Source organism: Macaca thibetana, chromosome 10 (assembly GCF_024542745.1).
Source record: "Macaca thibetana thibetana isolate TM-01 chromosome 10, ASM2454274v1, whole genome shotgun sequence".
Taxonomy (NCBI): Eukaryota; Metazoa; Chordata; class Mammalia; order Primates; family Cercopithecidae; genus Macaca; species Macaca thibetana.
The window spans coordinates 93600997-93624291 of NC_065587.1; the positions used below are offsets into that span (position 1 = coordinate 93600997).

Genomic DNA, 23295 nt, shown 5'->3' on the forward strand with positions numbered 1-23295 from the left:
AGATTCCACTTCTGTGGCACTGATTCAGTGTGTCCTGATGAAGGACCAGCCCACCCTAGCAGAGTGATGACCCAGGGACTGGACCATGCTCCTCATGCATGCTACTCAGAGCCAGGTTTGCTCCCTCGCTCTTGCCTGTGCTCTAGCCCAGTGCCGCCCGTGGCCTCCAAGTGATGGTGGCAGTGTGCCTATCTGACCTGCTATGCATGGCCTCTGGGCACTTGCAATGCAGCTACTGAAGACTGGGAACCAAATTTCTACTCTGTTTAAGTTACAGCTAAATGGCCACGTATGGCTGATGCATCAGTGCAGTCAGCCATCCTTGGTAAGGCACGTGAGCTCACCAAGGAGCAGTCAGCGCTGTGAGTGTGAACCCTCCAGGAGAAAAGGCCCCTTCCAATTTTGTCCGTAGGATTATATTCAGGGAAGAAAAAAAAAAGAGTAGCATTATTGGACCAAAAAAATCACCACAAACAGAAAATGAACAAAATAAAGCTTTATTTGAACTCCCTCCCCTACAGATCATTCAGATGCCCGGGACCATGTCCAGATTCCTCTCAGCAACATGGAAAGCTAAGCCATTTCACAAATGCACAGCCATAGCTACACTACAGCCCCCCATGCCCAGGGCACAGACCTTTGTTGCTAAGTCTGTAACAAAAGAGCACCACTCAGTATTTGTGTGCGCTGCAGCCAACACCACCTCCTGGGCATCACAGGCTCACTCACCCAAGAGGCCAGCACCGCCATGACCGAGTGGGTACTCAGTAGCCCAGACACCCCCCCAACACCGGCACTGCCACAAGGCCCTCAGGGGTAGACTGTGCGGCAAAGAGGACACACTCTCCCTGACCTAAGGGACCCGGCTCACTGGGCCTCCTTCCCCTGCCAACCACCAGCTCCTGCGTGCCTAGCTGGGAGGTAAGCACCCACTGGTGGCATGATTTCCATTATCTTGCTAATGTTGACAGCACCTAAGTCACATTAAAACAGAGAGAGACCGGATTCAGATCTCCAAGTCTCATCAGTGGACCTCAGTGGTTCTCACCGCCCCAACCACAGAGCGAAAGTCAGGCAGCGTTTACCAGGACTTGGCTCTGACCAAGTTAGTGCTCTAACAAGTCACCTGAGTTTCAAATAGCTTCCCTGAAGAGCCCACCTATTTGGAGAGTGTTGCCTCTCCTATCAAGAGGCATCTGGGGGCACAAAAATCTTTCTGGATCACAGCTTGAAGAAACAGAACATGATTGGAGCAGCTTCAGAACTAAGGTGGCCACATTCACCCCATCACTTAGGAGTTAGCTCCGCTATACACAACCAAGCACAGGAGAAACAGTCACCAGGAAAGGATGCTGGAGGCTTGGAAGTTCTCAAGGGAGCTGTTTAGACAGAGGTACAAACATCTCCAATTCAGACTTCCAAATACACTAACAATAATTTAAAATGTGGCCTCTGATCCTCATGTTTCCCACCAGTAGAGGCAAAAAAGAAGATTTTCATAACTATATGTTAAAAAGAACATGTTCAAGTAAATCCACACACTACATGTGAGTGTTGTATGCTGTTCTTCCACAATACAAAAGTATAAAAATACGATTTCTGCCCTTTGTATCTAGACACATCTGGAGAAAACATGGTTGCTACTAGCTAACTAGCTCTGTGTTATCTGAGCAGGCGCACTATCCAAGGGCCTCACCTTCCTGTGCTGGCTCAAGAGGGCAGAGAAATGGAGATGGCAATGCCTTTTCATTCCAGGAGACCAAACTCAGGATGACAGAGCCAACCCTAGCATGTTGCATAGCCTCTCCACGGGTGATACTCCTGGGACCTCCAATGGATGGGAGAAAGGGCTCTCAGCCCAGCTTCACGTGAGGGCGGTGTGGGTCATGTGTGGGGTGGGGGCTGCTTCTGGGACTTAAGAAGATGCCAACCTCAGGGGTACCCTCTGGGAAGGACAAGGCAGGGCCTGGGTGCCCGCCCTTCCTAAGAGCCCCTCAAAGCGCCAGCTCACTTAGCAGCAGCCTGCTTGTCCTTGCACTTCTGGTAGGCACTCAGGATCTCTGTGATGATGCTGGGGTCCTCCAGGGTGGTAGTGTCCCCCAGCTCCTGGGCCTCACTAGTGATGATCTTCCTCAGGAGCCGCCGCATGACCTTCCCAGACCTGGTTTTTGGAAGACGTTTCACCACCTGGCAAGGAACAGGCACGGTATTAGAGCGTGGATGATGCCCAGCCTCCGTGCTAGTATGGACTGCATTGAGATGAGAAGGGCTCTGCTCAGGGGGGATGCCCTCCCGGGGATCCACAGTGGATGTCTAAGCCTCCACCCCCAGAGAATGGTGAGGCCTGAGGTCTTGGCTTTATCCTCCCACTATCTGGACCTAAGCTGAAACCCACCCCGATGCCCTCTGCCAGGCAGGGTCCACCCAGGCTGGGTTCACCCCATACTGCCGCCTGTCTGTCCTGCCACTGTGCCACGTGCAGGCACCCAGGTGGCAGCAGGTCCAAGCACCCACTGGGTGCCTCATCTCCATTCCCTGGCCTGGGACTTAGCGGGTTTTGTCTTATGTAAGAGGTGAGAACTACTTAAGAGAAAAATTTTGTCTTAGTGTCTGAAAAGCTAACATGGAGCATGCTCAAACAACTACAGCCCATTCACTGCAAATGGCAATACATTAAGAGCTGTTGTTTGGGATCTTTGACAGTCACTCTGTCTTTTGAAATAGTTCAGTTCACCTAGGGCGAGTCCGGGTCTCCTGAAACTCTGGTCACTTGGCCAAATGTGTCAACTCTCGTAATACCAAGTGGAGCCTGGCCCTGCTGCCTCCGAGGGCCACCAAACCCAGAGTCACTGCGTGCAATGTTCATAAAGGAGGAAATGAAAAACCGAGGGCTGAAGAGGCAGCCCAATCCTCCCCCGATTCTGACCCCCTGGGGTGGGGATCTGCGATCTCCCTCACTGCCACCAGGAAAAGTGCTCAGGAACCACACAGGGGCTGGAGAACCCTGGTACTGTCCCCATGTCTCTAATGAAAATCCCTACGATTCTTCACCAACAGCCCCATTTCTGTGACTAGCCTGCACATGCCAACACACGAGAGCAGAAGCCTGCCTAGGTGACCTCCTGAACAGGTGAGCTGGCTGGGCATGGAACCCTAGGTGAACTCCTGGACAGGTGAGCTGGCTGAGCTTTTGGAGCTGCTAAGCTCTTGGAGCTACATCTCCTGCCCTCTCCTCTCTCTCTATGACAACACAGCGACCCACCAGCCTCACCACCAGCCAGGAAAACCAAACAGCTAGTGTCAGTTTTGATGGTAATTGGAAAAGAGTAATATGCTCCTAAAAGATCATTGTCACTTAACAATTGTGGGAAGCACAGCAGCACAGCCCCACCTTTGTGGGAGGCCCACTCACCAGGATCTCATCAGGCACAGCATATTTGGCAATCTTGGTGGCCACCATGGACTTGAGCTCCTGCACCACCACATCTGAGTCACCTGCACTATCTTTCACCACAATGAAGGCAAAGGCAGCTGCAAATAAAGTCAAGTTTGGGGATGTATTAAATACTAGACAATGAGCCAAATCCCGAAGCAGGGTGCTATGCACAGACTGCCAGAAATCCAAAGGGCTTTTGAATTCTATGTTAGGGACATTGTAGCAGCTGGTTTCTTTAGTTGCAAACCCAAAGACGCACTTCAGTTTCACGAAAAGTGGCAGCGATTCTAACAGCTCCACAGATGTTCCAGGTGAGTGCACATGTGTGGCTAAGAGCTTGGCATCTCAACTCTAATGCTGACTAACTGTGTGTGACCTGGGACATGGGACCTCCCCTCTCTGTGTCCTCATCTGTGAAATAACCCATAATGTGGTTTGCTAGAATGAGACTTCCAAGAGAAGGTGCACAGATGCACAGCAAGTGGGCACCAACAGCCTTTGGGGGCGTGTGTGCAACATGGTACCATGGGCCAGGGTGGCTATTTCAGTTCAATTAAATCAGCAGCTCCCCGCCTGCATGAGCCACACTTCAAATGCCATTCAGCACCATGCACAGCCAGAGGCTGCCACCCTGGACAACACAGACGTGGGGCAGCTGAGAGTTCTGCCGGGCAGCACTGGCCAGCCCACATTTTAGCATAAATACTAGGTTTCGTTTTTCAGTACCTGGCATGTTCCAGGAAGGATGTTCCAGGATGTGAAGAGGGATCTAATTTGATTGCTTTCCATATAAAGAGTCGCTTGTCCCAGCGCCATCCCTGACAGCCTGCCCGTCCCCACTGGCCTGTAAGGTGCTCTGTCTCTCCCACGAAGTTTCTATGTATGTGTGGCTCTCCTACTGCTCATCTGCCCCAGGGCCATGCCGCCTTCACCCATTCTTCCCCTGGCATGTAGCACCTAATTAACTGTGTCGTTTCCTCAGTGATCATCTTTCTTGCTCTTTGTCTGTCTCTCTCCTCTACTCTCGACCCCTCCAGCACGCTAGCTCTATGGGGGCAGAGACCTTCTCACTCACTGCTGTGTCCGCAGCATCTAGAACCATGCCTGGAACACAGGAGGTGCTCAACACATGGTTGTTTAGTGCATGAATGGATGATTGGTTTTCTGAACAAGCTATGATCTGGAAAGACCTACAGCCTTTGCCTGAAAGGCCTTCCCATATCCACGTGGCAAACTCCTATTCATCCCTCAAGACGCAATTCAGCCACCTCCTGCTCTGTGAAGCCTTTACCCATGAATCTAGTTTATGGCACATGCTGTGCGGGAACAGCTCTCAGTCCCCCTGCTGCCACCCCACTAGGTTGTTAGGTCTTGGAGGGAAAGAACACTGTTTTTCTCATCTTGGTCGTTGATATGGGATCAGAAGTGGGCCTGGGCTGTTGAGTTCTGAGGATGGTGCTGGAGGGAGGAAACCTTCCACATGGGTGGAGGAGCCAGTTAAGAGCCAGGAGGAGGCAGGCAAGGCTCAGGACACTGGAGACAAGAGGGACAAGAGCTTGGCCAGCAGCACCAGAGGCTTGCTGGGTCTACCAGGGGCTGCCCTTTTTCAGAGCTGGTTCAAAACCGAGAGAGTGGGGACAAATACACGATACTCACAGGCGGCTTTACAGCCAACCAAGAGCTGTTCGTCAGCTCTTCATAATTATAGAATCGATACTCAAATTCATTAGAAATCAGGAAAATCATCATACCCATGATACACAAATTCTCCCCACACATCTGGCAGACATTAAGAAGCCTGGCAACACCAGACTTGCAAACTCCACACATGCAAAACGTGCCCTGGGCAGCAGCGTCCACAGCAGACCATGCCCCAACACCACCCCAACAGACCTAAGGCTAAGCTGCCCTATGAAAGATGGTGATTGCGATGCCCAAACATTTGTCTAAAGGTCACTTCCACTGTCCTTTCCTTGATCTTGCACTTACTTTATGGAGTTCAATACAGGGGCTTCTGAGCCCCCAGACACAGTGGACCATGCACGGACCCCTCTCAGTGTCCCCGGGGAGTACTGGCTCAGCCACTGGACTCAGACATAGATGGGGCTTTCCAATCCCAGGACACCCCAGTGCCCTGTGGATCCCCAGCCCAGAGACGTGAAATGCAGGAGTCCCCAGAGGAGGGGCCCAGGCTCCTGTCAGAGCGAGGTTTGAGGACTAAGTTATCCTAGACACACCTGAGAAACTGTCCTCATCTCCGTCCTCTCTGACCCTCCTGATCACATGTGGACATCACCGGGCAGGGGTCCCCACCAGCTCTCTCCCACATCCCAGCCTTACCAGCACAGTCTTTTCATGGCAACCGAAAATGCTGTTTGTAAAGCACTGAAACAAATTCTCAATCTTGCAATGGGTCAATTTAAAGAAAGCATTTAAGTAAATAATGGAACAATGGCACATAGAAGTACAGGGAGGCAGGTGACATCTGGGACACACTCTGACACAGGGTGGCCTCCCAGCGGGAGGGCAAGCCGGACCCCAGGCCACTGGGCAGGGCGGGAGAAGCCAGTCTGCCCAGCAGTGCACTGGCATTGGATCTGTGTGTGTCCAGGTCACGCCAGGCCAGACAGTGTGCCTGGATGGACCTGGCATTGCAACACCTGGTTGCTCCTGCCCCTTCCCAGACCCAGACACTGAGAAGCTGGCAGACTCGAAACAAAGCGTGGCCTTGGTAAAGAAGACCATTCTAGTCCCTCATTCTGCATTCCCCTGGCATGGCGCTGTGCAGTGGGAACCACAGGTCAGATTTGTCCAAAGAGTCCCAGGGCAGCACACAGCCTGCACGCTCCAGAGCACACTCCAGCACACACGCGTGGTGGCTGCAGAGCTGGCTTGAGTGTGATGACCAAGCCCGTGAGGACACATGAGGCTGGACATTTTCTCATAAACTCCCTGTAACAGGGCTGGGCGATGTCTCCACCAGATAAACCATGGACAGAGGGGGAAACCCCTGAAGCTTAGCCAAGCCCAAGTGGGTCACGGCCACTGTGGATGCGTGTCCTGGAAGGACAGCAGAACCAGGGCATTTCAGAAACCTGACCGAACACGAGTGCTGTTCAGGCCCCTCCCCTGCAGTTTCCACTTGAGAGAGAAGAACACCGGGAGCTTGGCCCACAGTATCCCCTATCACCCCACTCTCCAGAGTCTGCTCCTCGTACAGAGGTGCCCATAATGGGCATGGGGTCAGGAATCAGGGAGGAGCTCTTCTCCAGGACACTCACCTTCTCCTTTGATGTCGTGGGGGTAGCCAATGACAGCACTTTCCGGCACTGCAGGGTGGTCGGCCTGTGTACAACAGAGAACAAAATGACAAAATGTGGCAGCCCCTGGTGCTAGAAGTGACTCAGACCAGGGACTCCCACCCGGACTTGCAGGCCCATAGGGGCATCATGGAGGTGCAGGAGTGAAGGGGGAGGCCCAGCCTGTGCTCACGATGGCGTCCTCAATCTCTGCGGTCCCCAGCCGGTGGCCACTGATGTTGATGACATCATCCATCCGCCCTGTGATCTGGTAATAGCCGCCCTCAGTTCGGTGAGCCCCGTCTCCAGTGAAGTAATAGCCTACAACAGCAGAGAAATTCAGCACCAGGAACCCTGAGCCAGGACCCACGTCCCCACCTCACTAAGCATGAAGCTCTGCAGCCCAGCACACGGCTGCAGTCTCGCCCATCGGCCCTCCTTGCAACTCCGATGCTTCCCTATGTTCTAGAGCATGGGCAGGCGGCTCCAAGACATTGAGACTTCGGGGAGCAGAAGGTATACAAGCAGCACTTCCATGACGCTTCTCCAAAACACTGAGTCTTGTTTACAAGCTTGAGACTGAAAATGACTGGTTCCAACAAGACAGAGGAGATAGCACTCATATAAATTTCCAACCCAAGGACAAAAAGGGAAACTAGGAAAAAAGAAAAGTAAACTGGAAGAAAACTCCCAGCCTTGGTGACAGTCTTCCAAGGTACTTCTCCACCCTCCCTCCCCAGTAGCTAACAGGATCCTACCACAGGCCTGGCTGCAGGGCAGGACTTCACACCCACACCTAAGTAGCCCCAAGAAAGTCCCCGAGCAGGGAATCAAGCCCACTGTCAAGATAAGGAAAGCCAGGGAGGTACAGCAAAGGGAGAGGGGGTCGGAGTCAAACTCTGGCCTCGGGAGCGCCTGTTCCTGGCCACTGTGCTACGCTGCACTCAAATCCCATTAAAAATGTTTTCTGAGAATAAGATTCCAGCAGTCAGCTGAAAAGGAATGAGAGGGTCCCTGACAGCCTGCTCACCTGGGTAGGCCTTGAAGTAGGCGTCCACAAATCGCTGGTGGTCGCCATAGATAGTCCTGGCCATGCCTGGCCAGGCCTGAGAGATGCACAGGGCCCCGGAGACGTTGCTGCCCTCCACGACGCTGCCCTGTAGACCCCGGACATGCACGTGAGAGAGGGCAGGCTCTGGGTGACAAGTGTGCCAAAAAAATGACAAGCCCTGCCCTCAAGGGAGCTGTCCATAGCTCTCCCCTCTGCCCCGAGGAGGGCCCCAAGCCGCCTGTGTGGCCGCTAGCCAGTGCATGATACCAGTGCAGTGAACGCTGTGAGGTCAGCAGCCTCCTGCCAGGTACAGACCTGGGCACACAGGAGGGAGCTGGGCTGGGCAGGCAGGGATGAGGGAGGGCAAGCACATGGCCCCCATGCGGGGAAGGCCCATACACACCTTCTCATCCATGAGGACGGGGACGATGCCAAAGAAGGGCCTCATCGCCATGCCAGGGAGGATTTCCGCCCCTTCTTCCGAGGGCCGTGGTGCGATGCAGATGCCACCCGTTTCTGCAGGTATGACAAGGAAGAAATGCAAGATCGGCCCGGACCCAGGGATATGCGTATCCAGAGGGGGGTTGGGTGGGACTGTCCCTATTGTGGGCAAGGAAATGCCTCAGGGGCACAACAATCTTTGAGGCAAACCAGATGTGAGTCTGGTGCCCTCCACGGCGGATATGAGAAGGAGCCCCAAGCTGGCCTCAGCCCCCGGAGCTCTGGCGTCCCACAGCCAGGTACAGGCCTCCTCGCCATGTCAGGGCCTTGCTTGAAGTAGGAAAGGGCAGAGCCCACCCACTTGCACATGAAGACGGGGAAAGAGAATTGCTTCTGGGCCCGCGCCTGTTCGACACGAACCCAGCAACGAAAAAAGATGCCCTCAAATCCTGCCGTCACATTATTTCTCTGGCACTCGCCTCTATCAGGGAAATGCCCCAGGGACTCAGCTAGAGAATCTCTGCCCCAGGTTTTCCCAAATGGATGGGACTGTCCCATGGGAACATCTCATTTTCTGGCTTGAGGATGAGCCCTCAGATAGTTACATTCATTACATCTGTGGTGGTCTCTCTCCCCAAGCATCCTAATAAATCAGATACCCAAGAGAAGGGGGACAAATCCAAACAAAATGTCACAGGAAAATTCCTTTTCTCACTAAAATTTAAATTTAGACTCACGCTTCCTTAGAAGATAGGGCCTGTCTCATTAGATGTTCCCCTGTTCAGAAAGGGGCACTTGGAAGGGACACGGCCCTTGAGCTCCTGCTGCACACCAGGCCTTGGGCAGCAAGCTGGGCTGTGTCGCCTCAGTTCACCCTCACCCAGGCCTGTGGGGGGCACCCCCACCTCACAAAGGAGGAAACCGAGGCTCAGAGAAGTTGTGACATGAGGTCCCATAGCTGGGAAACAGCAGCCAGGCGACCTCTGAGTTCCCTCACTCTAGGCCCCAGGGTTTCCGCAGTCTCGGGTGTTGACGTGTCTTCTATTGCACCTGCTGTTGAGAGCTCGGACCCCAGTCCCAGCCTCACACCCGACCCTGCAGACCCAGCACTTAGACTGGAACCTGTTCCCCAGGCCTCCTCACCTGTCTGCCACCAGGTGTCCACCAGCGTGCACCTGCTGTCCCCCACCACCCTGTGAAGCCACTCCCAGGCCTCGCAGTTGATGGGCTCTCCCACTGAAACCACACAGGAAAGAAAAAGATGTTAACAGGCTGCAAATAAACCTGAAACCAAAAGTAAGTTTTGTGGTTTTTTTGTTTTTCTTTTTTTGTTTCATTTTGTTTTGTTTGGTTTGGTTTGGTTTTTGTTTTGTTTTGTTTTTTGAGACTGAGTCTCGCTCTGTCACCCAGGATGGAGTAGAGTGGCATGATCTTGGCTCACTGCAACCTCCACCTCCCAGGTTCAAGCAATTCTCCTGCCTCAGCTTCCTGAGTACCTGGGATTACAGGTGCCTGCCACCACACCCAGCTAATTTTTTGTATTTTTAGCAGAGATCGGGTTTCACCATGTTGGCCAGGCTGTTCTCGAACTCCTGACCTCAGGTGATCTGCCAGCCTTGGCCTCCCCAAAGTGCTGGGGTTACAGGTGTGAGCCGCCGTGCCCAGCCAAATAAAGAGATTTTTAAGGAGAAAACAGCTCTGTAATTTTTTTTTTTTTGAAGAACATACAAGGAGACCTGAAAATGCAGTGAGACATATCATATTTATGGTCATCAAAGAAATGCACATGACTGTGACGTATTTTTATCATTAGATGGTTGAAAATCAAAAAGCCAGCAAGAATGTGGGGAAAACAGGATTTCACAGACACCAATAGGAAGGTAGTGTGGTTCAGCAATTTTGGGGAGCAATCTGGATGTTTCTCTTAACATTTAAAACTCCATACATCCAATACAACTACTTTGAGCAACTGCTTGGGGCAGAATCTACTACGGCAGAACACCTCAAAACATGACCCCTGACGTACACCCCACAGAAATGACTGCAGATGCCACCAGAAGTGGCCATGTAAAGGGTGTCCTCAGCAGCTCTGCTCATGCCAGAAACCACACACATCCCTCAGGAGTAGGTGGCTAAATACAACATGGCATGCTCCTGCAGAGGAACGCCACACTGCAAAGAAGATGGCGAACCTCCACGACCCACGGCGGCATGGGTGAGTCTGAGGCACGATGCTGAGAAAGGGAGGGGTGTGCTGTGTGATCCCACCCAACTGAGGTTCAAGTGCAGCCACATCTGTCCGTGGTGATGCAGGCTACACTGTGATCACGGCTCAGGTAACTCCTGTGACTGGCAGGAGCCATAAGGGGGCCTCTGGGGACTGGGAATTTCTGTAGCACTTATACATGTAAACATCTCTCAAGTTGAACACTTAACATCTGTACCCTTTAGTATACATTATATCTCAATAGAAAGGAAAAAGATACACATACACCCTAGCATTCTCAGTGTCTATCTTATGACATTTCCACACCAGGCCAGCACTCAGCCAGAACTCTCCAGGCTAGACGCACTGTCACTAAAACACTGACATATTCTCGTGCTGGTGTTTGCCCCTTGCTCAGGACCACTCACAACCCACAGCCTATCCCGGCAGCGGCCCCCGCATCAGTGCTGCATGATCAGTGCTGGCCACATGGGCGGCTCGGTGTCTTATGTGTCACACCTGCACTCAGAACATCCACAAGGGGCAGGGAGATGCCCTGCAGCACTGGTGGACACGCTGGGAGACTGCGACAGCCTGCACCCAGCCACGGGGATGTGACCACACGAGCCAGGGCAATCCCCACAGCAGGGCAGATCCATGTGGAAAAAATGCAGATTCTAGGATCTTAAAACAAACATTACAGCATAATAGCACAGTGTGGTGACTTTGGTGTTAAAGAAAACATCATTTAACAGAGCCGCAATCCACTACAGGAACTGAATTGCGGAGACGGGACCGAAGGCGCAGGAGCAACAACACCTGGAGCAGAGGTCAGGGAAAATCTTAGCTTTTTTTTTTTTTTTTAGAGAGACAAGGATCTCGCTCTATTGCCTGGACTGGAGTGCAGTGGCACAATCATGGCTCACTGCAATCCTGACCTCCGGGGCTCAAGGCTCCTCCCATCTCAGTCTCCCAAGTAGCCAGGACTACAGGCATGTACCCCCACGCCCAGCTCCTAAGGACATCAGCTTTAAGTTCAATGCTCCAATTTCTTCTTTTCACAAGAGCTTATCCATGTATTACTTATGAAATTGAAAGTTTAAAAAAGCTTTGAGAAATACACTTCTAGGGGGAGGGTCTTGAGTAAGTGGGATTCTGACGACTCAATGGATTAAATGTCATGAGGGCTGATCCTAGCTGCCTGGAATGGGTCTGGGCTCTGGAATTGCACTGACAAGTGTGCCAGCACAGTGCTGGCCCTGGCCAAGGTGTGGAACACACACTGACCCCCAGCACTGCTCCAAGGTGCTGGGAGCCTCAGGTGCAAGACATCACAGGACGCCGCGCTGCCTGCCAGCATTGTATACCAAGAACAGCACAACGAGGTGTGTGATTGGCACCTGGCCTCCCGCAGGGTTCTGCGGCTAGAACCGGTTATGCAACAGGAATAGGAATGTGCCTATTGACCAGCTAAATACACAAAACCCAGCTGAGCCTATGCTGGGGGCTGGCCCCCTGGCTCAGAGGTGTTCCAGGTCTGTGGGGACAGAGGCTGCTGGGATACACATCACACTCTAATGCAGCTGCCAGAGCACACCCCTTCCTGAAATGCACTTAGTGTGGTACCCCTTGTCACTGGACCCCGTGAATCTTCCTTCAGCAGACAAATCCCATGAGTGTATCTGGAAAACCAAATCTTGGCCTTCAGCCCTGTCCCCACCTAATGCCTAGGGCCCACTCATGTGGCCCTGCTGACAACACCTAGAGAATCTGGGAGAGTGTCTATGGCCCTGACCACCCCACTGTTTGTTCCCAGTTCCCAAGTACTGTATGGCCCAGAATCACACCAGCCTCTCAAGCCCAGCTCCAGCATGCCAAGAGAGACCACCCAAACTCACCACTTGCTGTGGTTTCAATGTTTGTCCCTTCCAAATCTCATGTTGAAATGTAATTGCCGTTGTAACAGTATTAAGAGGTGGAACCTTTATGAGGTGATTATGCCAAGAGGCTTCTACCCTCATGAGTGGGATTGGTGCCATTATAAAAGGGTGAGTTCAACTTCCTCTTGCTCTCTCTCACCCTCTTTTTGCCCTTCCACCGTGGGACAATGCAGCAAGAAGGCCCTCACCAGATGCCAGCACCTTGATGTGGACTTCCCAGCCTCCAGAAACGTGAACCAATAAATCTCTGTTCATTATAAATCATCCAGTTTCAGGGTATTCTATTACAGCAGCACAAAGCAAACCAAGACACACCATCTGGAAAGGAGCTCCATGCTCTTTCTGAGAGGTGGAGGGACAGTATGGCAAGGGAAGCAGAGTGAGCCAGGACCCTAGGACCTGCTGAGGGTACAGGGTGGGTGCCTAGAGCCCATCAATCAGGTGGGGGGCAGAGTGAGTTTTACTGACTCTAGAACCAGGTACTGGGTTCAGCACAGGGTGCCCCACTTGCTGAGTGACCTTGGGCAGGTTCGCTGACCTCTCTGTGCCTCCTCTTCCTCCTCTGTAATGTGAAGCAATATCTGCTCTTTGCTCAAAGGATGTGAAGATAAAGGCATTTAATACATATTTGCTCTTATTAATAGTATTCAAACCCCTCCTGCTTTTTAATCTAGAAAGCTCTTTGAGAAAAGAAGGTTTTTACTGTTAAGGGGAAAATAAGGGAAAAGAGGAGGAGGAGTCATTGGATGCCTGCTATTCCTCAAGAGCTCTCCCCGTTAATCATCTCCATGCTAAACATTACACTAAGGCTCACATCTGACCCTCTGTGGCATCCTCACCACCCTGCAGGTAGGTCTCATCCCCATCTCACATTTGAGAACAAGTGGTGAACTCTGCAGGGCACAGCCCCAGCTGCAGTGCCTCTCAACCTGTGGCCCAGATGCCCGCATGGCCTCGTGGTCACCCAGCGGTAGCAGAATCACATGTTCACCGCACTGCCTTCCCACGGATGCATGTGGTAGAATGGGACACTCTTCCGTGGTCACTGCCCTGCATGCTTCCCCAGTGAAAAGCCACCAAGCAGGTGGCTGACCACATGTGACCACACATGTAAAGGCAGACATGAAATGTGGCAGGGACAGGAGAGGGAACAGCAGTCACCAGCACCCAGTCCCTCCCAGCACCAGCCCGAAAGACAGACACCGCCGATACTGTCGAAACCATGACACCGTCACCTTTCCAAAATATTTCCACGTGACTTGGCAATATCCATCAACATTACCAATAGGCCTAAGCTTTGAACTGTCTGCCTGGAAACATCTACAGTAGCAGCAGGGCAAAAGCGCAGGATGGTATCCACTCCACGGACTTGGAGACAATCAAAAGGTCTAACAACGGGGCAGTGTTTAGCAAACTGTAGTTATACTATTATTATTATTATTACTATTTAGAAGACTGAATCTCACTCTGTCACCAGGCTGGAGCGCAGTGGTGCAATCCTAGTTCACTGCAGCCTGAAACTCCTGGGCTCAAGCAATCCTCCCACCTCAGCCTTTGCCACCACACCCAGCTAAGTTACACAATTAAATCCCATGCAGCCACTAAAGAAATGACTTGGCCCTTAACTTATTGAGTGGCTAAGTATTCCTAATGAAGATTAAGCTACAGAAATTGGGCACAGAAACGATGGCACAGAAAATGTCTGGAATGTTTTTCCCCAGACTGGTAACTGCTGCCAGCTCTGGGGAGGGGCTTATAGGTGGGAAGAGGTGCTTTCTACCAGATCCAGTCTGGCGTTGCATGAATTCACACATACAAAGCCGGGCAGCTTCATGACTGAAGTCCTGCTGAAGCACGTATTGGCTCTGAGGGTCTAAGGCAAGTGCACCCTCTCCTGCTGCAGGGCAGGCCACTCACCTGACCCCAGGGTCCGCAGGGAGGAGCGATCGTACTTCTTCACCCAAGCATCACCGTATTTCAGCAACAGCCGGACAGCCGTTGGAGCGCCATAGAACTGATTGATCTTCAACCTCTCTACCGTCTCCCAGTACCGACCTACAGAAAGGCCGAAATTCACTGTCAGCAGGAGAGCTGACATGATCTACTTTAAACTTAGAGATCAGCCAAGACTTCCTGAGTGCTGGGCATGTGCAGACGTGCATATGTCCATATAAAAAGGATCCCTCCCAACCCCCCCACCAGTGAAAGACAGAAAGAAGCCCCATAGGACAAGTCTCCAATGGCGGCTCTCCTCCCAGCACTCCCCAGATCCATGGGTGGCACATTCAGCAGCAGTCTTCACCTGGCTTAGGGTGATGGCCTAGTTCAAGGCGATACTATGTGGATTTAATAACCCGTGGAGCATTAACACAGAGCTTTCACTCGGTCACACTTACATGGGCTCTAAAGTGGTGACTGGGGCTTCCCCTCGTGACAGCAGAGCTGCCACTGTGTGTGTCCCAGGGAGCAGGGCCATATGCCCAGCATGCACACCCCTGATTCCTGTAAACCCACCATCCACACCATCCCCTCCACATGGGACACTGAGCTTCCAGGGGCTGAAGTGGTGGCCTGAGACAGCACCTGGGCCATGGCCCTGAATCCCTGGTCTTGCCCCTACAACTTCTTCCTTGAGCACACCCAGACCCCAAAGGCAGGGATGGAGCACTGGGAGGTGATAACACAGTTCGTGCACAGTTGTCAGCGCCATGGAACGCTGTGGCAGCAGCCTTTGGGCAGAGCCACCATGGCCTTCTTACATTAAAGCAAATATTTGAAGACACTGCTGTGTGGGAGGATGATGCCCAAGGGAGCCAGACTTCACCTTGTTTTCAAAGTGATCTCAATGTAATGGAGATGGTTCTAGGCCATGCATAACATGGTCTGAGGGATGGCCCTGAAGGTTCAAGGGGCAGGGCTTGGGAAACAGAAGAGGCAGGCTGCTGGTCCTAGCCTCGAGAAAGGGCTGGATCTGGGCAGGCGGCCTAGAGGTGAGAAGGATACCAAAGTGATGGCCCGAGGCCGGCAGTTTAAGTCAGAGGGCAGGACTACAGGAGCAGGGGCCTTGAGATGTCCTCCAGCGCCAAGTCAGACTCCCTGCTGCTGCCCATCAGATCTTTCTGAAGACCCAGTGCCTGGCCCCACCGGGCATCTCGACAGCAGGACCTGGAGAGCCACACCCTCACCACAGCCCAGGTGTCCCCCTTCCATGAGCCTCTCCACAAGCCTCGAGCCTCAGGCTCTCTCCCCCTGACACCAGCATGGGGTCCCAAACAGGGTTCACCATCCTTACCAGCATTGGGGTAAACTGGGGTGCTCTCAAAAAGGACACTGGTGGCTCCATTGCAGAGAGGCCCATACACCACGTAGCTGTGTCCTGTAATCCAGCCAATGTCAGCCACACAGCCGAAGATGTCACCTGGCCGGTGGTCAAACACAAGCTGCAGAGACAGGAAGGGAGCATCAGGAGCTTGTCCCCCCACTCCACCATGTTCACCAGGTCACTAGGAAATCGGCATGCATATGCTGCAGGCCACAGCTGTGAGAGGCAGCTGGCTCATCAAACGGCCTCCAGCAGCAGGACAGGTGGGAACACTGCAGAGTCCGTCTAGTTGTATGTTTAACACGTGGACACCTTTTTGCATTGCCTTACGCCACGATTTTTTAAACCTCTTAAGAACTACAAAAAATAAAAGTCAAAAAGGCCAAGAACGGCATCAAGCATCATCAGCTTCGAGAAGCATGAGAGGACAGACATCTGAATCCCCTTTATTCTTCCACAGCAGCTCATTGGAGCCTGATCCCATCTCAGGATCCAACTGCCCATATGCAGGAAACACAGAGGGCAGAGGGACAACAGGCACAACCCAGACCAAAGGACACCAGAGAAAAATGGCTGGACACGACAATGGCCAAGTGTAAGGAAATGGGGGAGCATAGGCTTAAAAGGACTTAAAAGACATATCAACAATATTTTAGGCCGGGCTCAGTGGCTCACACCTATAATTCCAACACTTGGAGAGGCCAAGGCGGGCGGATCACTTGAGGTCAGGAGTTCGAGACCAGCCTGGCCAACATGGCAAAACACTGTCTCTACTAAAAATACAAAAAAAATTTAGCAGGGTGTGGTGGCAGGTGCCTGTAATTTCAGCTACTCAGAAAGCTGAGACAGGAGAGTCACTTGAACCCAGGAAATGAAGGTTGCAGTAAGCTGAGATCACACCACTGCACTCCAACCTGCACAACAGAGTGAGACTCCATGAAGAAAAAATACATATTTTAACGGGCAACAGTAAGCTACAGTGCCCATGGACACACATACGAGCCACAAAACTATCAAAAGAAAAACACAAGGCAGGGGCGCAAGACGCATCAGGACCTGTTGGACGGGGCTGCAGCCACATGGGCCTGGAAGGGGCTTCTGAGAAACGGGTGGCCTTTCACCTCTTGACCAAAGTGGCATTTGCCTTATAATAATTCATTAAGCCACACATTTAATTTGGGTGGTTTTCTGTATCTGTTCTAAAAAGAGTTTTAAAAAATCTTTGGGTGAGTGGCCCTTAGTGTCCTGCTGCCATGTTACATGGTCAGATTCTCTGGGAGTTTCTAGACAGTGCAGTGGGGGCTCGAGGCAGCCAGGGCCCTGAGGAGCTGTGGGGTGGGGAGACTCGAGGGGCCCTGCCCCAAATAGGCCAGGAAGAAACACTGACCTCTCACACCTACAGGCCTCGCTCTGCAGCAGGAGGACTTCTGGCCCTGCCCCTGCCTGGAGCCCTGCCGAGGGCCCAGCACCGCCCCGCACAGGCCTGTACCTTGTGGGTCAGGGCGGCATACAGCAGGTAGCCTGCCTGGGTATGGACAATGCCCTTGGGCATTCCAGTGCTCCCTGAGGTGTACAGCATGAAGAGCACGTCCTCGCTGCCCATGCTCTCTGGGGCGCATACAGGGTCCTCCTTGGCCATTTCCTGGAAGGGACAAGAAACAAAGAGCCCACCGAGGGCACTCAGCCTCTCTGAGAGCACCACTCCCCCTCCACAGCAGGACTCCGCACACGGGATTCAGAATTCACCTGCTCTCATCTGTCCAAGTTCAATTCCAAATGTGGAAAGGACACAAAACAAAAGGGTGGGTGCAATCATTTGTGTTACAGTAAGTGTTCCAATCTCCTTGTCGTATTGGAGTTTTATCTTCCCAGACAGTACTCAAGCTCACCAAATACCACAGAGGAATCCTGGGCACCTCTAGGGAACCCAAATTGAGAACTACAACCCAAGAAGTCTCAGAGCCAGCTAACTTGATATGACCTCTCCTCAAACTGTGCAAAGTGAGGTAACCCACCTGCTCCAGCGGGATGTCCAGATCCCCCATGTGGACCTTGTTGTCTGTCCTGTGAGCCACCAGGACATGCTGCACGGTGGGGCAGTGCTTCACAGCCTCGTCCACTATTTTCTTCAGCTCCATCACGCGCCCACCCCGGAGTCCTTGGTTGAAGGTGATAACCACCTTGCACTTGGCTAACAGAGACAACACAGACATTTCTGATCAGTCTCCTCCTGACTTTGGCCCTCATACCTCTGACTCACATAGGACATCCAGGCCTAGGACTGTGAGAAACTCAATCCAATCTTGAGTAAAAGACTCAATGGAAAAAGTGAGGGGCTGTCTGCTCTCCAGCCTTTGTGTGCCATGAAGAAGCACCAGGCCTTTGTGCAGTTCTGAGGCTAAGGGGAAGGAACCAGAGATAAATTACTTTGAAGCTCAACTCTTCCTCCTTGAGTCAGCAGCAAAAAGACAATTTGCCAACCAGACTTCCACCTTTCTCTCCTGTCTGCCCAGGAGCAAACCCCAGGAAAGGGGCCATCATGCCACCTGCAGCAATCAAGGTGACAGAGAAACACCGAGAGTCAGAGACCAAGAAAGCTGGACAAACAGAGGCCAAGCCCAAAGGTGTCCCATGTGGCCAGGCCCTGTCTAGAGTGACATGTGTGGGCCAAGAGCCTTCACTGTCCAGAGATCAGAAACTACACCCCAGTGGATGATTGGGAGCTAACTGCCCTCCTCACCTGCAGGAGAAGGCCCTCCTGATCCCACACCTGCTCTTCAATGACCAATGGTGCTCAGCCAGGCCCAGGGGGAAGCCAGGAGGACCCTAGCTTCCATGGTTAACTTAGGGGGAGGCCCAGAGCAGGGAAGAGGGGTGCACGCACAATGGGCCTCAAGTCCCCAGGAAAAGGAGGTGTCTGCCATGCAGACACCTTCCCCAGTGCGGGATGACCCAGAGGGATCACAGCTGCAGAGGGTTACTACACAGCCCCTCAGGAAGAGCCTGGGACAAATGTCCAGCTGTGACCCTGACTGGCAGGGCCTCACCCACATCCCTCAGGCCTTTCAGTCATTTTGCACCAAAGGTCTCTTGCAGAGCTATGGACAGAAGTGCTTGGGAACCCTCGACCAATGACTCTCAATAGTTGGGGTACAAATCCTCGACCACCCTTTGGTGGGTACAACTCCCCACCCTTTGCATCGAGCCATTTGAGGCATGTGTGCCACATTCCTGTCCAGAGCCTCTCTGCAGATGAATCTCCGGTCACCCGCTGTGGCCTCACTCACCACTGCCCTACCACACTTCCAAGACAGACTCTGGTCTCAATGTTCCCTTTGGGAGAGTCCTACCTAAATAAATCTGAAAGCACTTTTGCATAACATGCCCACCCTTTCTCCTCCTGAGAGCCCTGGAGATGTCATGGCCATGAAGGTTCCCTGAGAATTCTGCAGCACACACAGGACCATCCAGGGATCAGAGAGATACTCTAGGCTGCCACCCCTGCCTGGCACCAAGAGCCATGGCTACACACATTCTTTGCCCTTCAAGCTTCAGCGATAGCTCACCTGGGGAAACCAAGTCAGTTGGGTGGAGCCTATCAGAGACTTTCCAGACCTACATCCCCGAGCAGGGGTTGGTCCAGGCGAGCCCCCTATGGGCGAGGAAGGGAGATAGTGCAGCAGGAAGGAATGAACCTTTCTCAAGGGGATGGGAGACAAAGAAAGCTCATGGGGATGAGGATCTTTCATGAAACAGTGACCCCAACCCATGCAACATGCTGAAACCACACTACACAGCAGGCAGTTCCTTCTCTGCCTCCCAAGGCACACACCTCGCTCCTGACTCGCACCTGTCCAGGGCCTCCCTGCCCAACAGGCTCTCCATGAGAGGCCTCCAGGGGGTACCCAGGAGCTTCTGAGCACCATAAGCATGTCTGGCCCACTGGTGCCCTCCAAGGCTGGGCCACAGCATGGGTGCTGGCAGGAACCACGTGTCACTCTGGGAGGATTTGACTTTCCCTCCCTGGATTTGAGCAGGCACCAGCATCTGCGTTCATTTTCTGCTGCTTCCATAAAAACTCAGTGGCTCGGAACACTCATTTTTAGCTCACAGTTCTGTTGTCTGGACAGGCTTGGCAGGGTTCTCTGCTTAGAGTCTCACAAGGCCAAAGTCAAGGACGGGGCTGGCTCCTATGTGGTGGCTCTGGGGAAACATCCACCTCCAGGCTCATTCAGTGGTTGGCAGAACTCAGTTCCACGCGACTGTGGGATTAAGGTCGCCCTTTCCTTGCTTACGGTCAGGCAGGGGTCATTCTCAGCGACTACAGCCACCACCTGCCCTGGTTCATGGCCCTGTTTATCTTCAAAGCCAACAATGGCGGGTAAAGTTGCTTTGAATCTCTCTGACCTCCCCTTCTGCTTCACTTCCTCTGCCTCTACTGGGAGCAAGTTCTGTGCATTTAAGGGCTATGGGATTAGATGGAGCCCACCTGGATATCCCATTGCCTTACATCTGCAAAGTCCTTTCACCATGCAAGTGACATGGCACAGCTTCCAGGGGATTACAGTGTGGCCATCTGAGTGGGTCATTATTCTGCCCCCACAGCCTCTCTCAAAGCCATTCTCCTGACCTCTATCCTCCCCTCCAACACTCTCTACTCCTCAAGCAGCCTAAAGCAAGAAGGAAGACAAATGAAGAGGGATGGTCCAAGCCTGGAAGTCAGGCCAGGGGACGGAACTCTGGAACTGCGCCTGCTGACTGAGGTGGCTGCCCAGACATGTGATACCCTGGCGGTCAGACTCACAATATGCACCCACCTCCCAGCGACCAACTGAAGATGGCTGCACATTCTTTCACCTGCTCTTATAGAGAAGCCGGATCCAGGTCTCCTCTCCTTGAATCTGGAATGGCCACAGACTGGTTTGGCCAATCTAGTAAGGCAAGAGTGATGCCAGGCCTGTGCCAGCCTGGCCTGTAGGACACTGGCAGTTGCTATTTCCTTCCTCTTGGAGCCATGTGCTGCCATGTGACAAGCCTGACTGCTGAGGCTGCAAGGCTATGAGGAAGCCCAAGTCAGCCATGTGTAGAGGCCACATGGAGAGAAAGAGAGGCCCGCCAGTCCCCAACCCTTCAAGTCAACCTGACTAATGTCCCAGATGTCATGGAGCAGAGAACAGCCATTCCCCGTCCCCATCTGATTCCTGTTCCACAGACCCATGAAATAGAATAATAAAATTTATAGTTTTCAGTTGTTTTAAGCACTAAGTTTTGGAGTAGTTTGTGACACAGCAATAGAAAATCAAAACAGCCCCTCATTGACTCAAGAGGACACAGATACCCATCTTAATAGAATCTTGTCCCCAGGAACCTGGCACCTGCAGAGTTGCACAAGGAGGCTGAAGGATATCAGGGCAGAGTCCTCTTCAGAACAGACTCCTGGCCCCTGCCCTCTCATGCTTGGTTGTTTAGCAATTCTGAGGTTCTGGGAGCACCCCAGCATCCAGCTACTAAATCCCCATATGCTGAAGTCACCAAGAGTCAACTGCTCTTGCTTGTTTCAAACAATCTTAACAGAAGCACTGGGTGACCATGGCCACACCAGCAAGAGACAAAAAGGGCAGCTTAGCATAATGCTGAAAGCATGAACTATGGCGGCAGAATGTCTGTGTTCAACTCCTGGCTCTGTCACTTACTAGGTATGTGACCTTAAATAAGTCACTTAAACTCTCTGCGTCTCAGTTTACTCATCTTTAGAAAGGGAACAGTAACCTCCCAACAAAGAAAAGACCAGAACCAAATGACTTCACTGGTGAAGTCTATCAAATATTTAAAGAATTAGCAACCAATCCTTCTCAAACTCTTCCAAAAAACTGAAGAGAAGGAGATACTTTCAAAGTCATTTTATGAGGCCAGTATTGCCCTGATACTAAAGCCAAAGATTACTACAAAAAAAGAAAACTAGAGACAAATATCTCATATAAACAATGATGCAAAACTCTTCCACCAAATGCTAGCAAACTGTACCCAGCAGCATATTAACAGAATACACCATGACCAATCAGGACTTACCCTAGGAAAGGTGGTTCAACATGCAGCAATCAATCACTGTAATACATCACACTACTCCAATGAAGGAAAAAACACACCTCAATTGACGCAGAACAAGCTTTTGACAAAATCCAATACCCTTAGATGATCAAAAACTTAAAACCAGGAATAGAAGGGAACTTCATTGATAAAGGGCATCTGAAAACCCACAGTTAACATCGGTAAAAGGCTGAAGCCTTCCCCCTAAGATCAGGAACAAAACAAGGATGCCCACTTTTTACCACTGCAATTCAACATTATAAAAGAAGCTGTTGCCAGAGTGATTAGGCCAAAAAAAAAAAAAAAAAAAAAAAAAAAGAAATAAAAGACATCCAAATTGGAAAGGAAAAAGTAAAACTATCTCTATTCACAGATGACATGATCTAATATGTATAAATCCTAATGAATCCACAAAAAAACTATTTATTAGAGCTAATAAATCAGTAAATTTGCAAGATACAAGATCACTATGCAAAAATTAGCTGTATCTCTATATATTAACAATGAACAATACATAAAGGAAATTAGGAAAACAATTCCATTTATAAAAATTCATAAAAGAAAAAAATACTTAGGAATAGGTTTAGCCTAGGATATGCAAGACTTCGACACTGAATACTACAAAACACTGCTGAAAGAAATTTTAAAATACCTAAGTAAATGGAAAGATATTCCATGTTTGTGGATTAATATTGTTGACAAGGCAATACCCTCCAATTTTTCTACAGATTGAATGCAATTAAAATCCCAATATCTTTTTTTGCAGAAATGGAAAAGCTAATCCTAAAATTCCTATGAAAATACAAGAAACCCAGAAGAGCCAAAACGATCCTGAAAAAAGAAGAACAAAGTTGGGAGACACACTTCCTGGTTTCAAAACTTACAAAGCTACAGTGCCAAAACAGTTTGGTACTGAGATAACAATAGATAGATAATCATATGGATAAATGGAATAGAATAGAGAGCCCAGAAATAATCCCTCCCATATATGGTCAAATTATTTTCAACAAGAGTACCAAGTCCACTTAACAGGGAAAAGAATAGCCTCTTCAACAAACGGCACTGGGACCAATGGATAGCCATAGGACAAAGAATGAAACTGGACCCTTACCTCACACCCTGTACAAAAATCAGCTCAAAAGTAAAGACCTAAATGTAAAAAGGTAAAACTTACACTCTTTGAAGAAAACATATGAACAGGGAGGCCGAGGCGGGTGGATCACGAGGTTAAGAGATCGAGACCATCCTGGCCAACATGATGAAACCCCGTCTCTACTAAAACTACAAAAATTAGCTGAGTGCAGTGGCACACACCTGTAATCCCAGCTACTCGGGAGGCTGAGGCAGGAGAATCACTTGAACCCAGGAGGTGAGGTTGCAGTGAGCTGAGATCATGCCACTGCACTCCAGCCTGGCGACAGAGCGAGACTCCATCCCAAAAAAAAAAAAAGAAAGAAAAAGAAAACATAGGAAAAAATCTTCACAACATTGGATTTGGCTATGTTTTCTCAAA

The 23295-nt window shown here is 51.2% G+C and overlaps 1 protein-coding gene across 2 annotated transcripts in view; it reads right to left on the reverse strand.

The window, feature by feature from the left end:
* Positions 1-481: 481 nt before the first annotated feature.
* ACSS1 (acyl-CoA synthetase short chain family member 1) overlaps positions 482-23295 on the reverse strand; it is a 54139-nt gene continuing 31325 nt past the window's right edge. For both annotated transcript variants that reach the window (XM_050745471.1, XM_050745472.1), the window contains 11 exons: positions 17711-17886; positions 17185-17337; positions 15666-15813; positions 14291-14428; positions 9371-9463; positions 8190-8302; positions 7766-7892; positions 6929-7056; positions 6718-6781; positions 3413-3531; positions 482-2187 (listed from right to left, as the gene is read on the reverse strand). In XM_050745471.1, the coding sequence (XP_050601428.1) occupies positions 2008-2187; positions 3413-3531; positions 6718-6781; positions 6929-7056; positions 7766-7892; positions 8190-8302; positions 9371-9463; positions 14291-14428; positions 15666-15813; positions 17185-17337; positions 17711-17886 (1439 nt within the window). In that variant the 3' untranslated portion in view covers positions 482-2007. The remainder of the gene's footprint in view (positions 2188-3412; positions 3532-6717; positions 6782-6928; positions 7057-7765; positions 7893-8189; positions 8303-9370; positions 9464-14290; positions 14429-15665; positions 15814-17184; positions 17338-17710; positions 17887-23295) is intronic.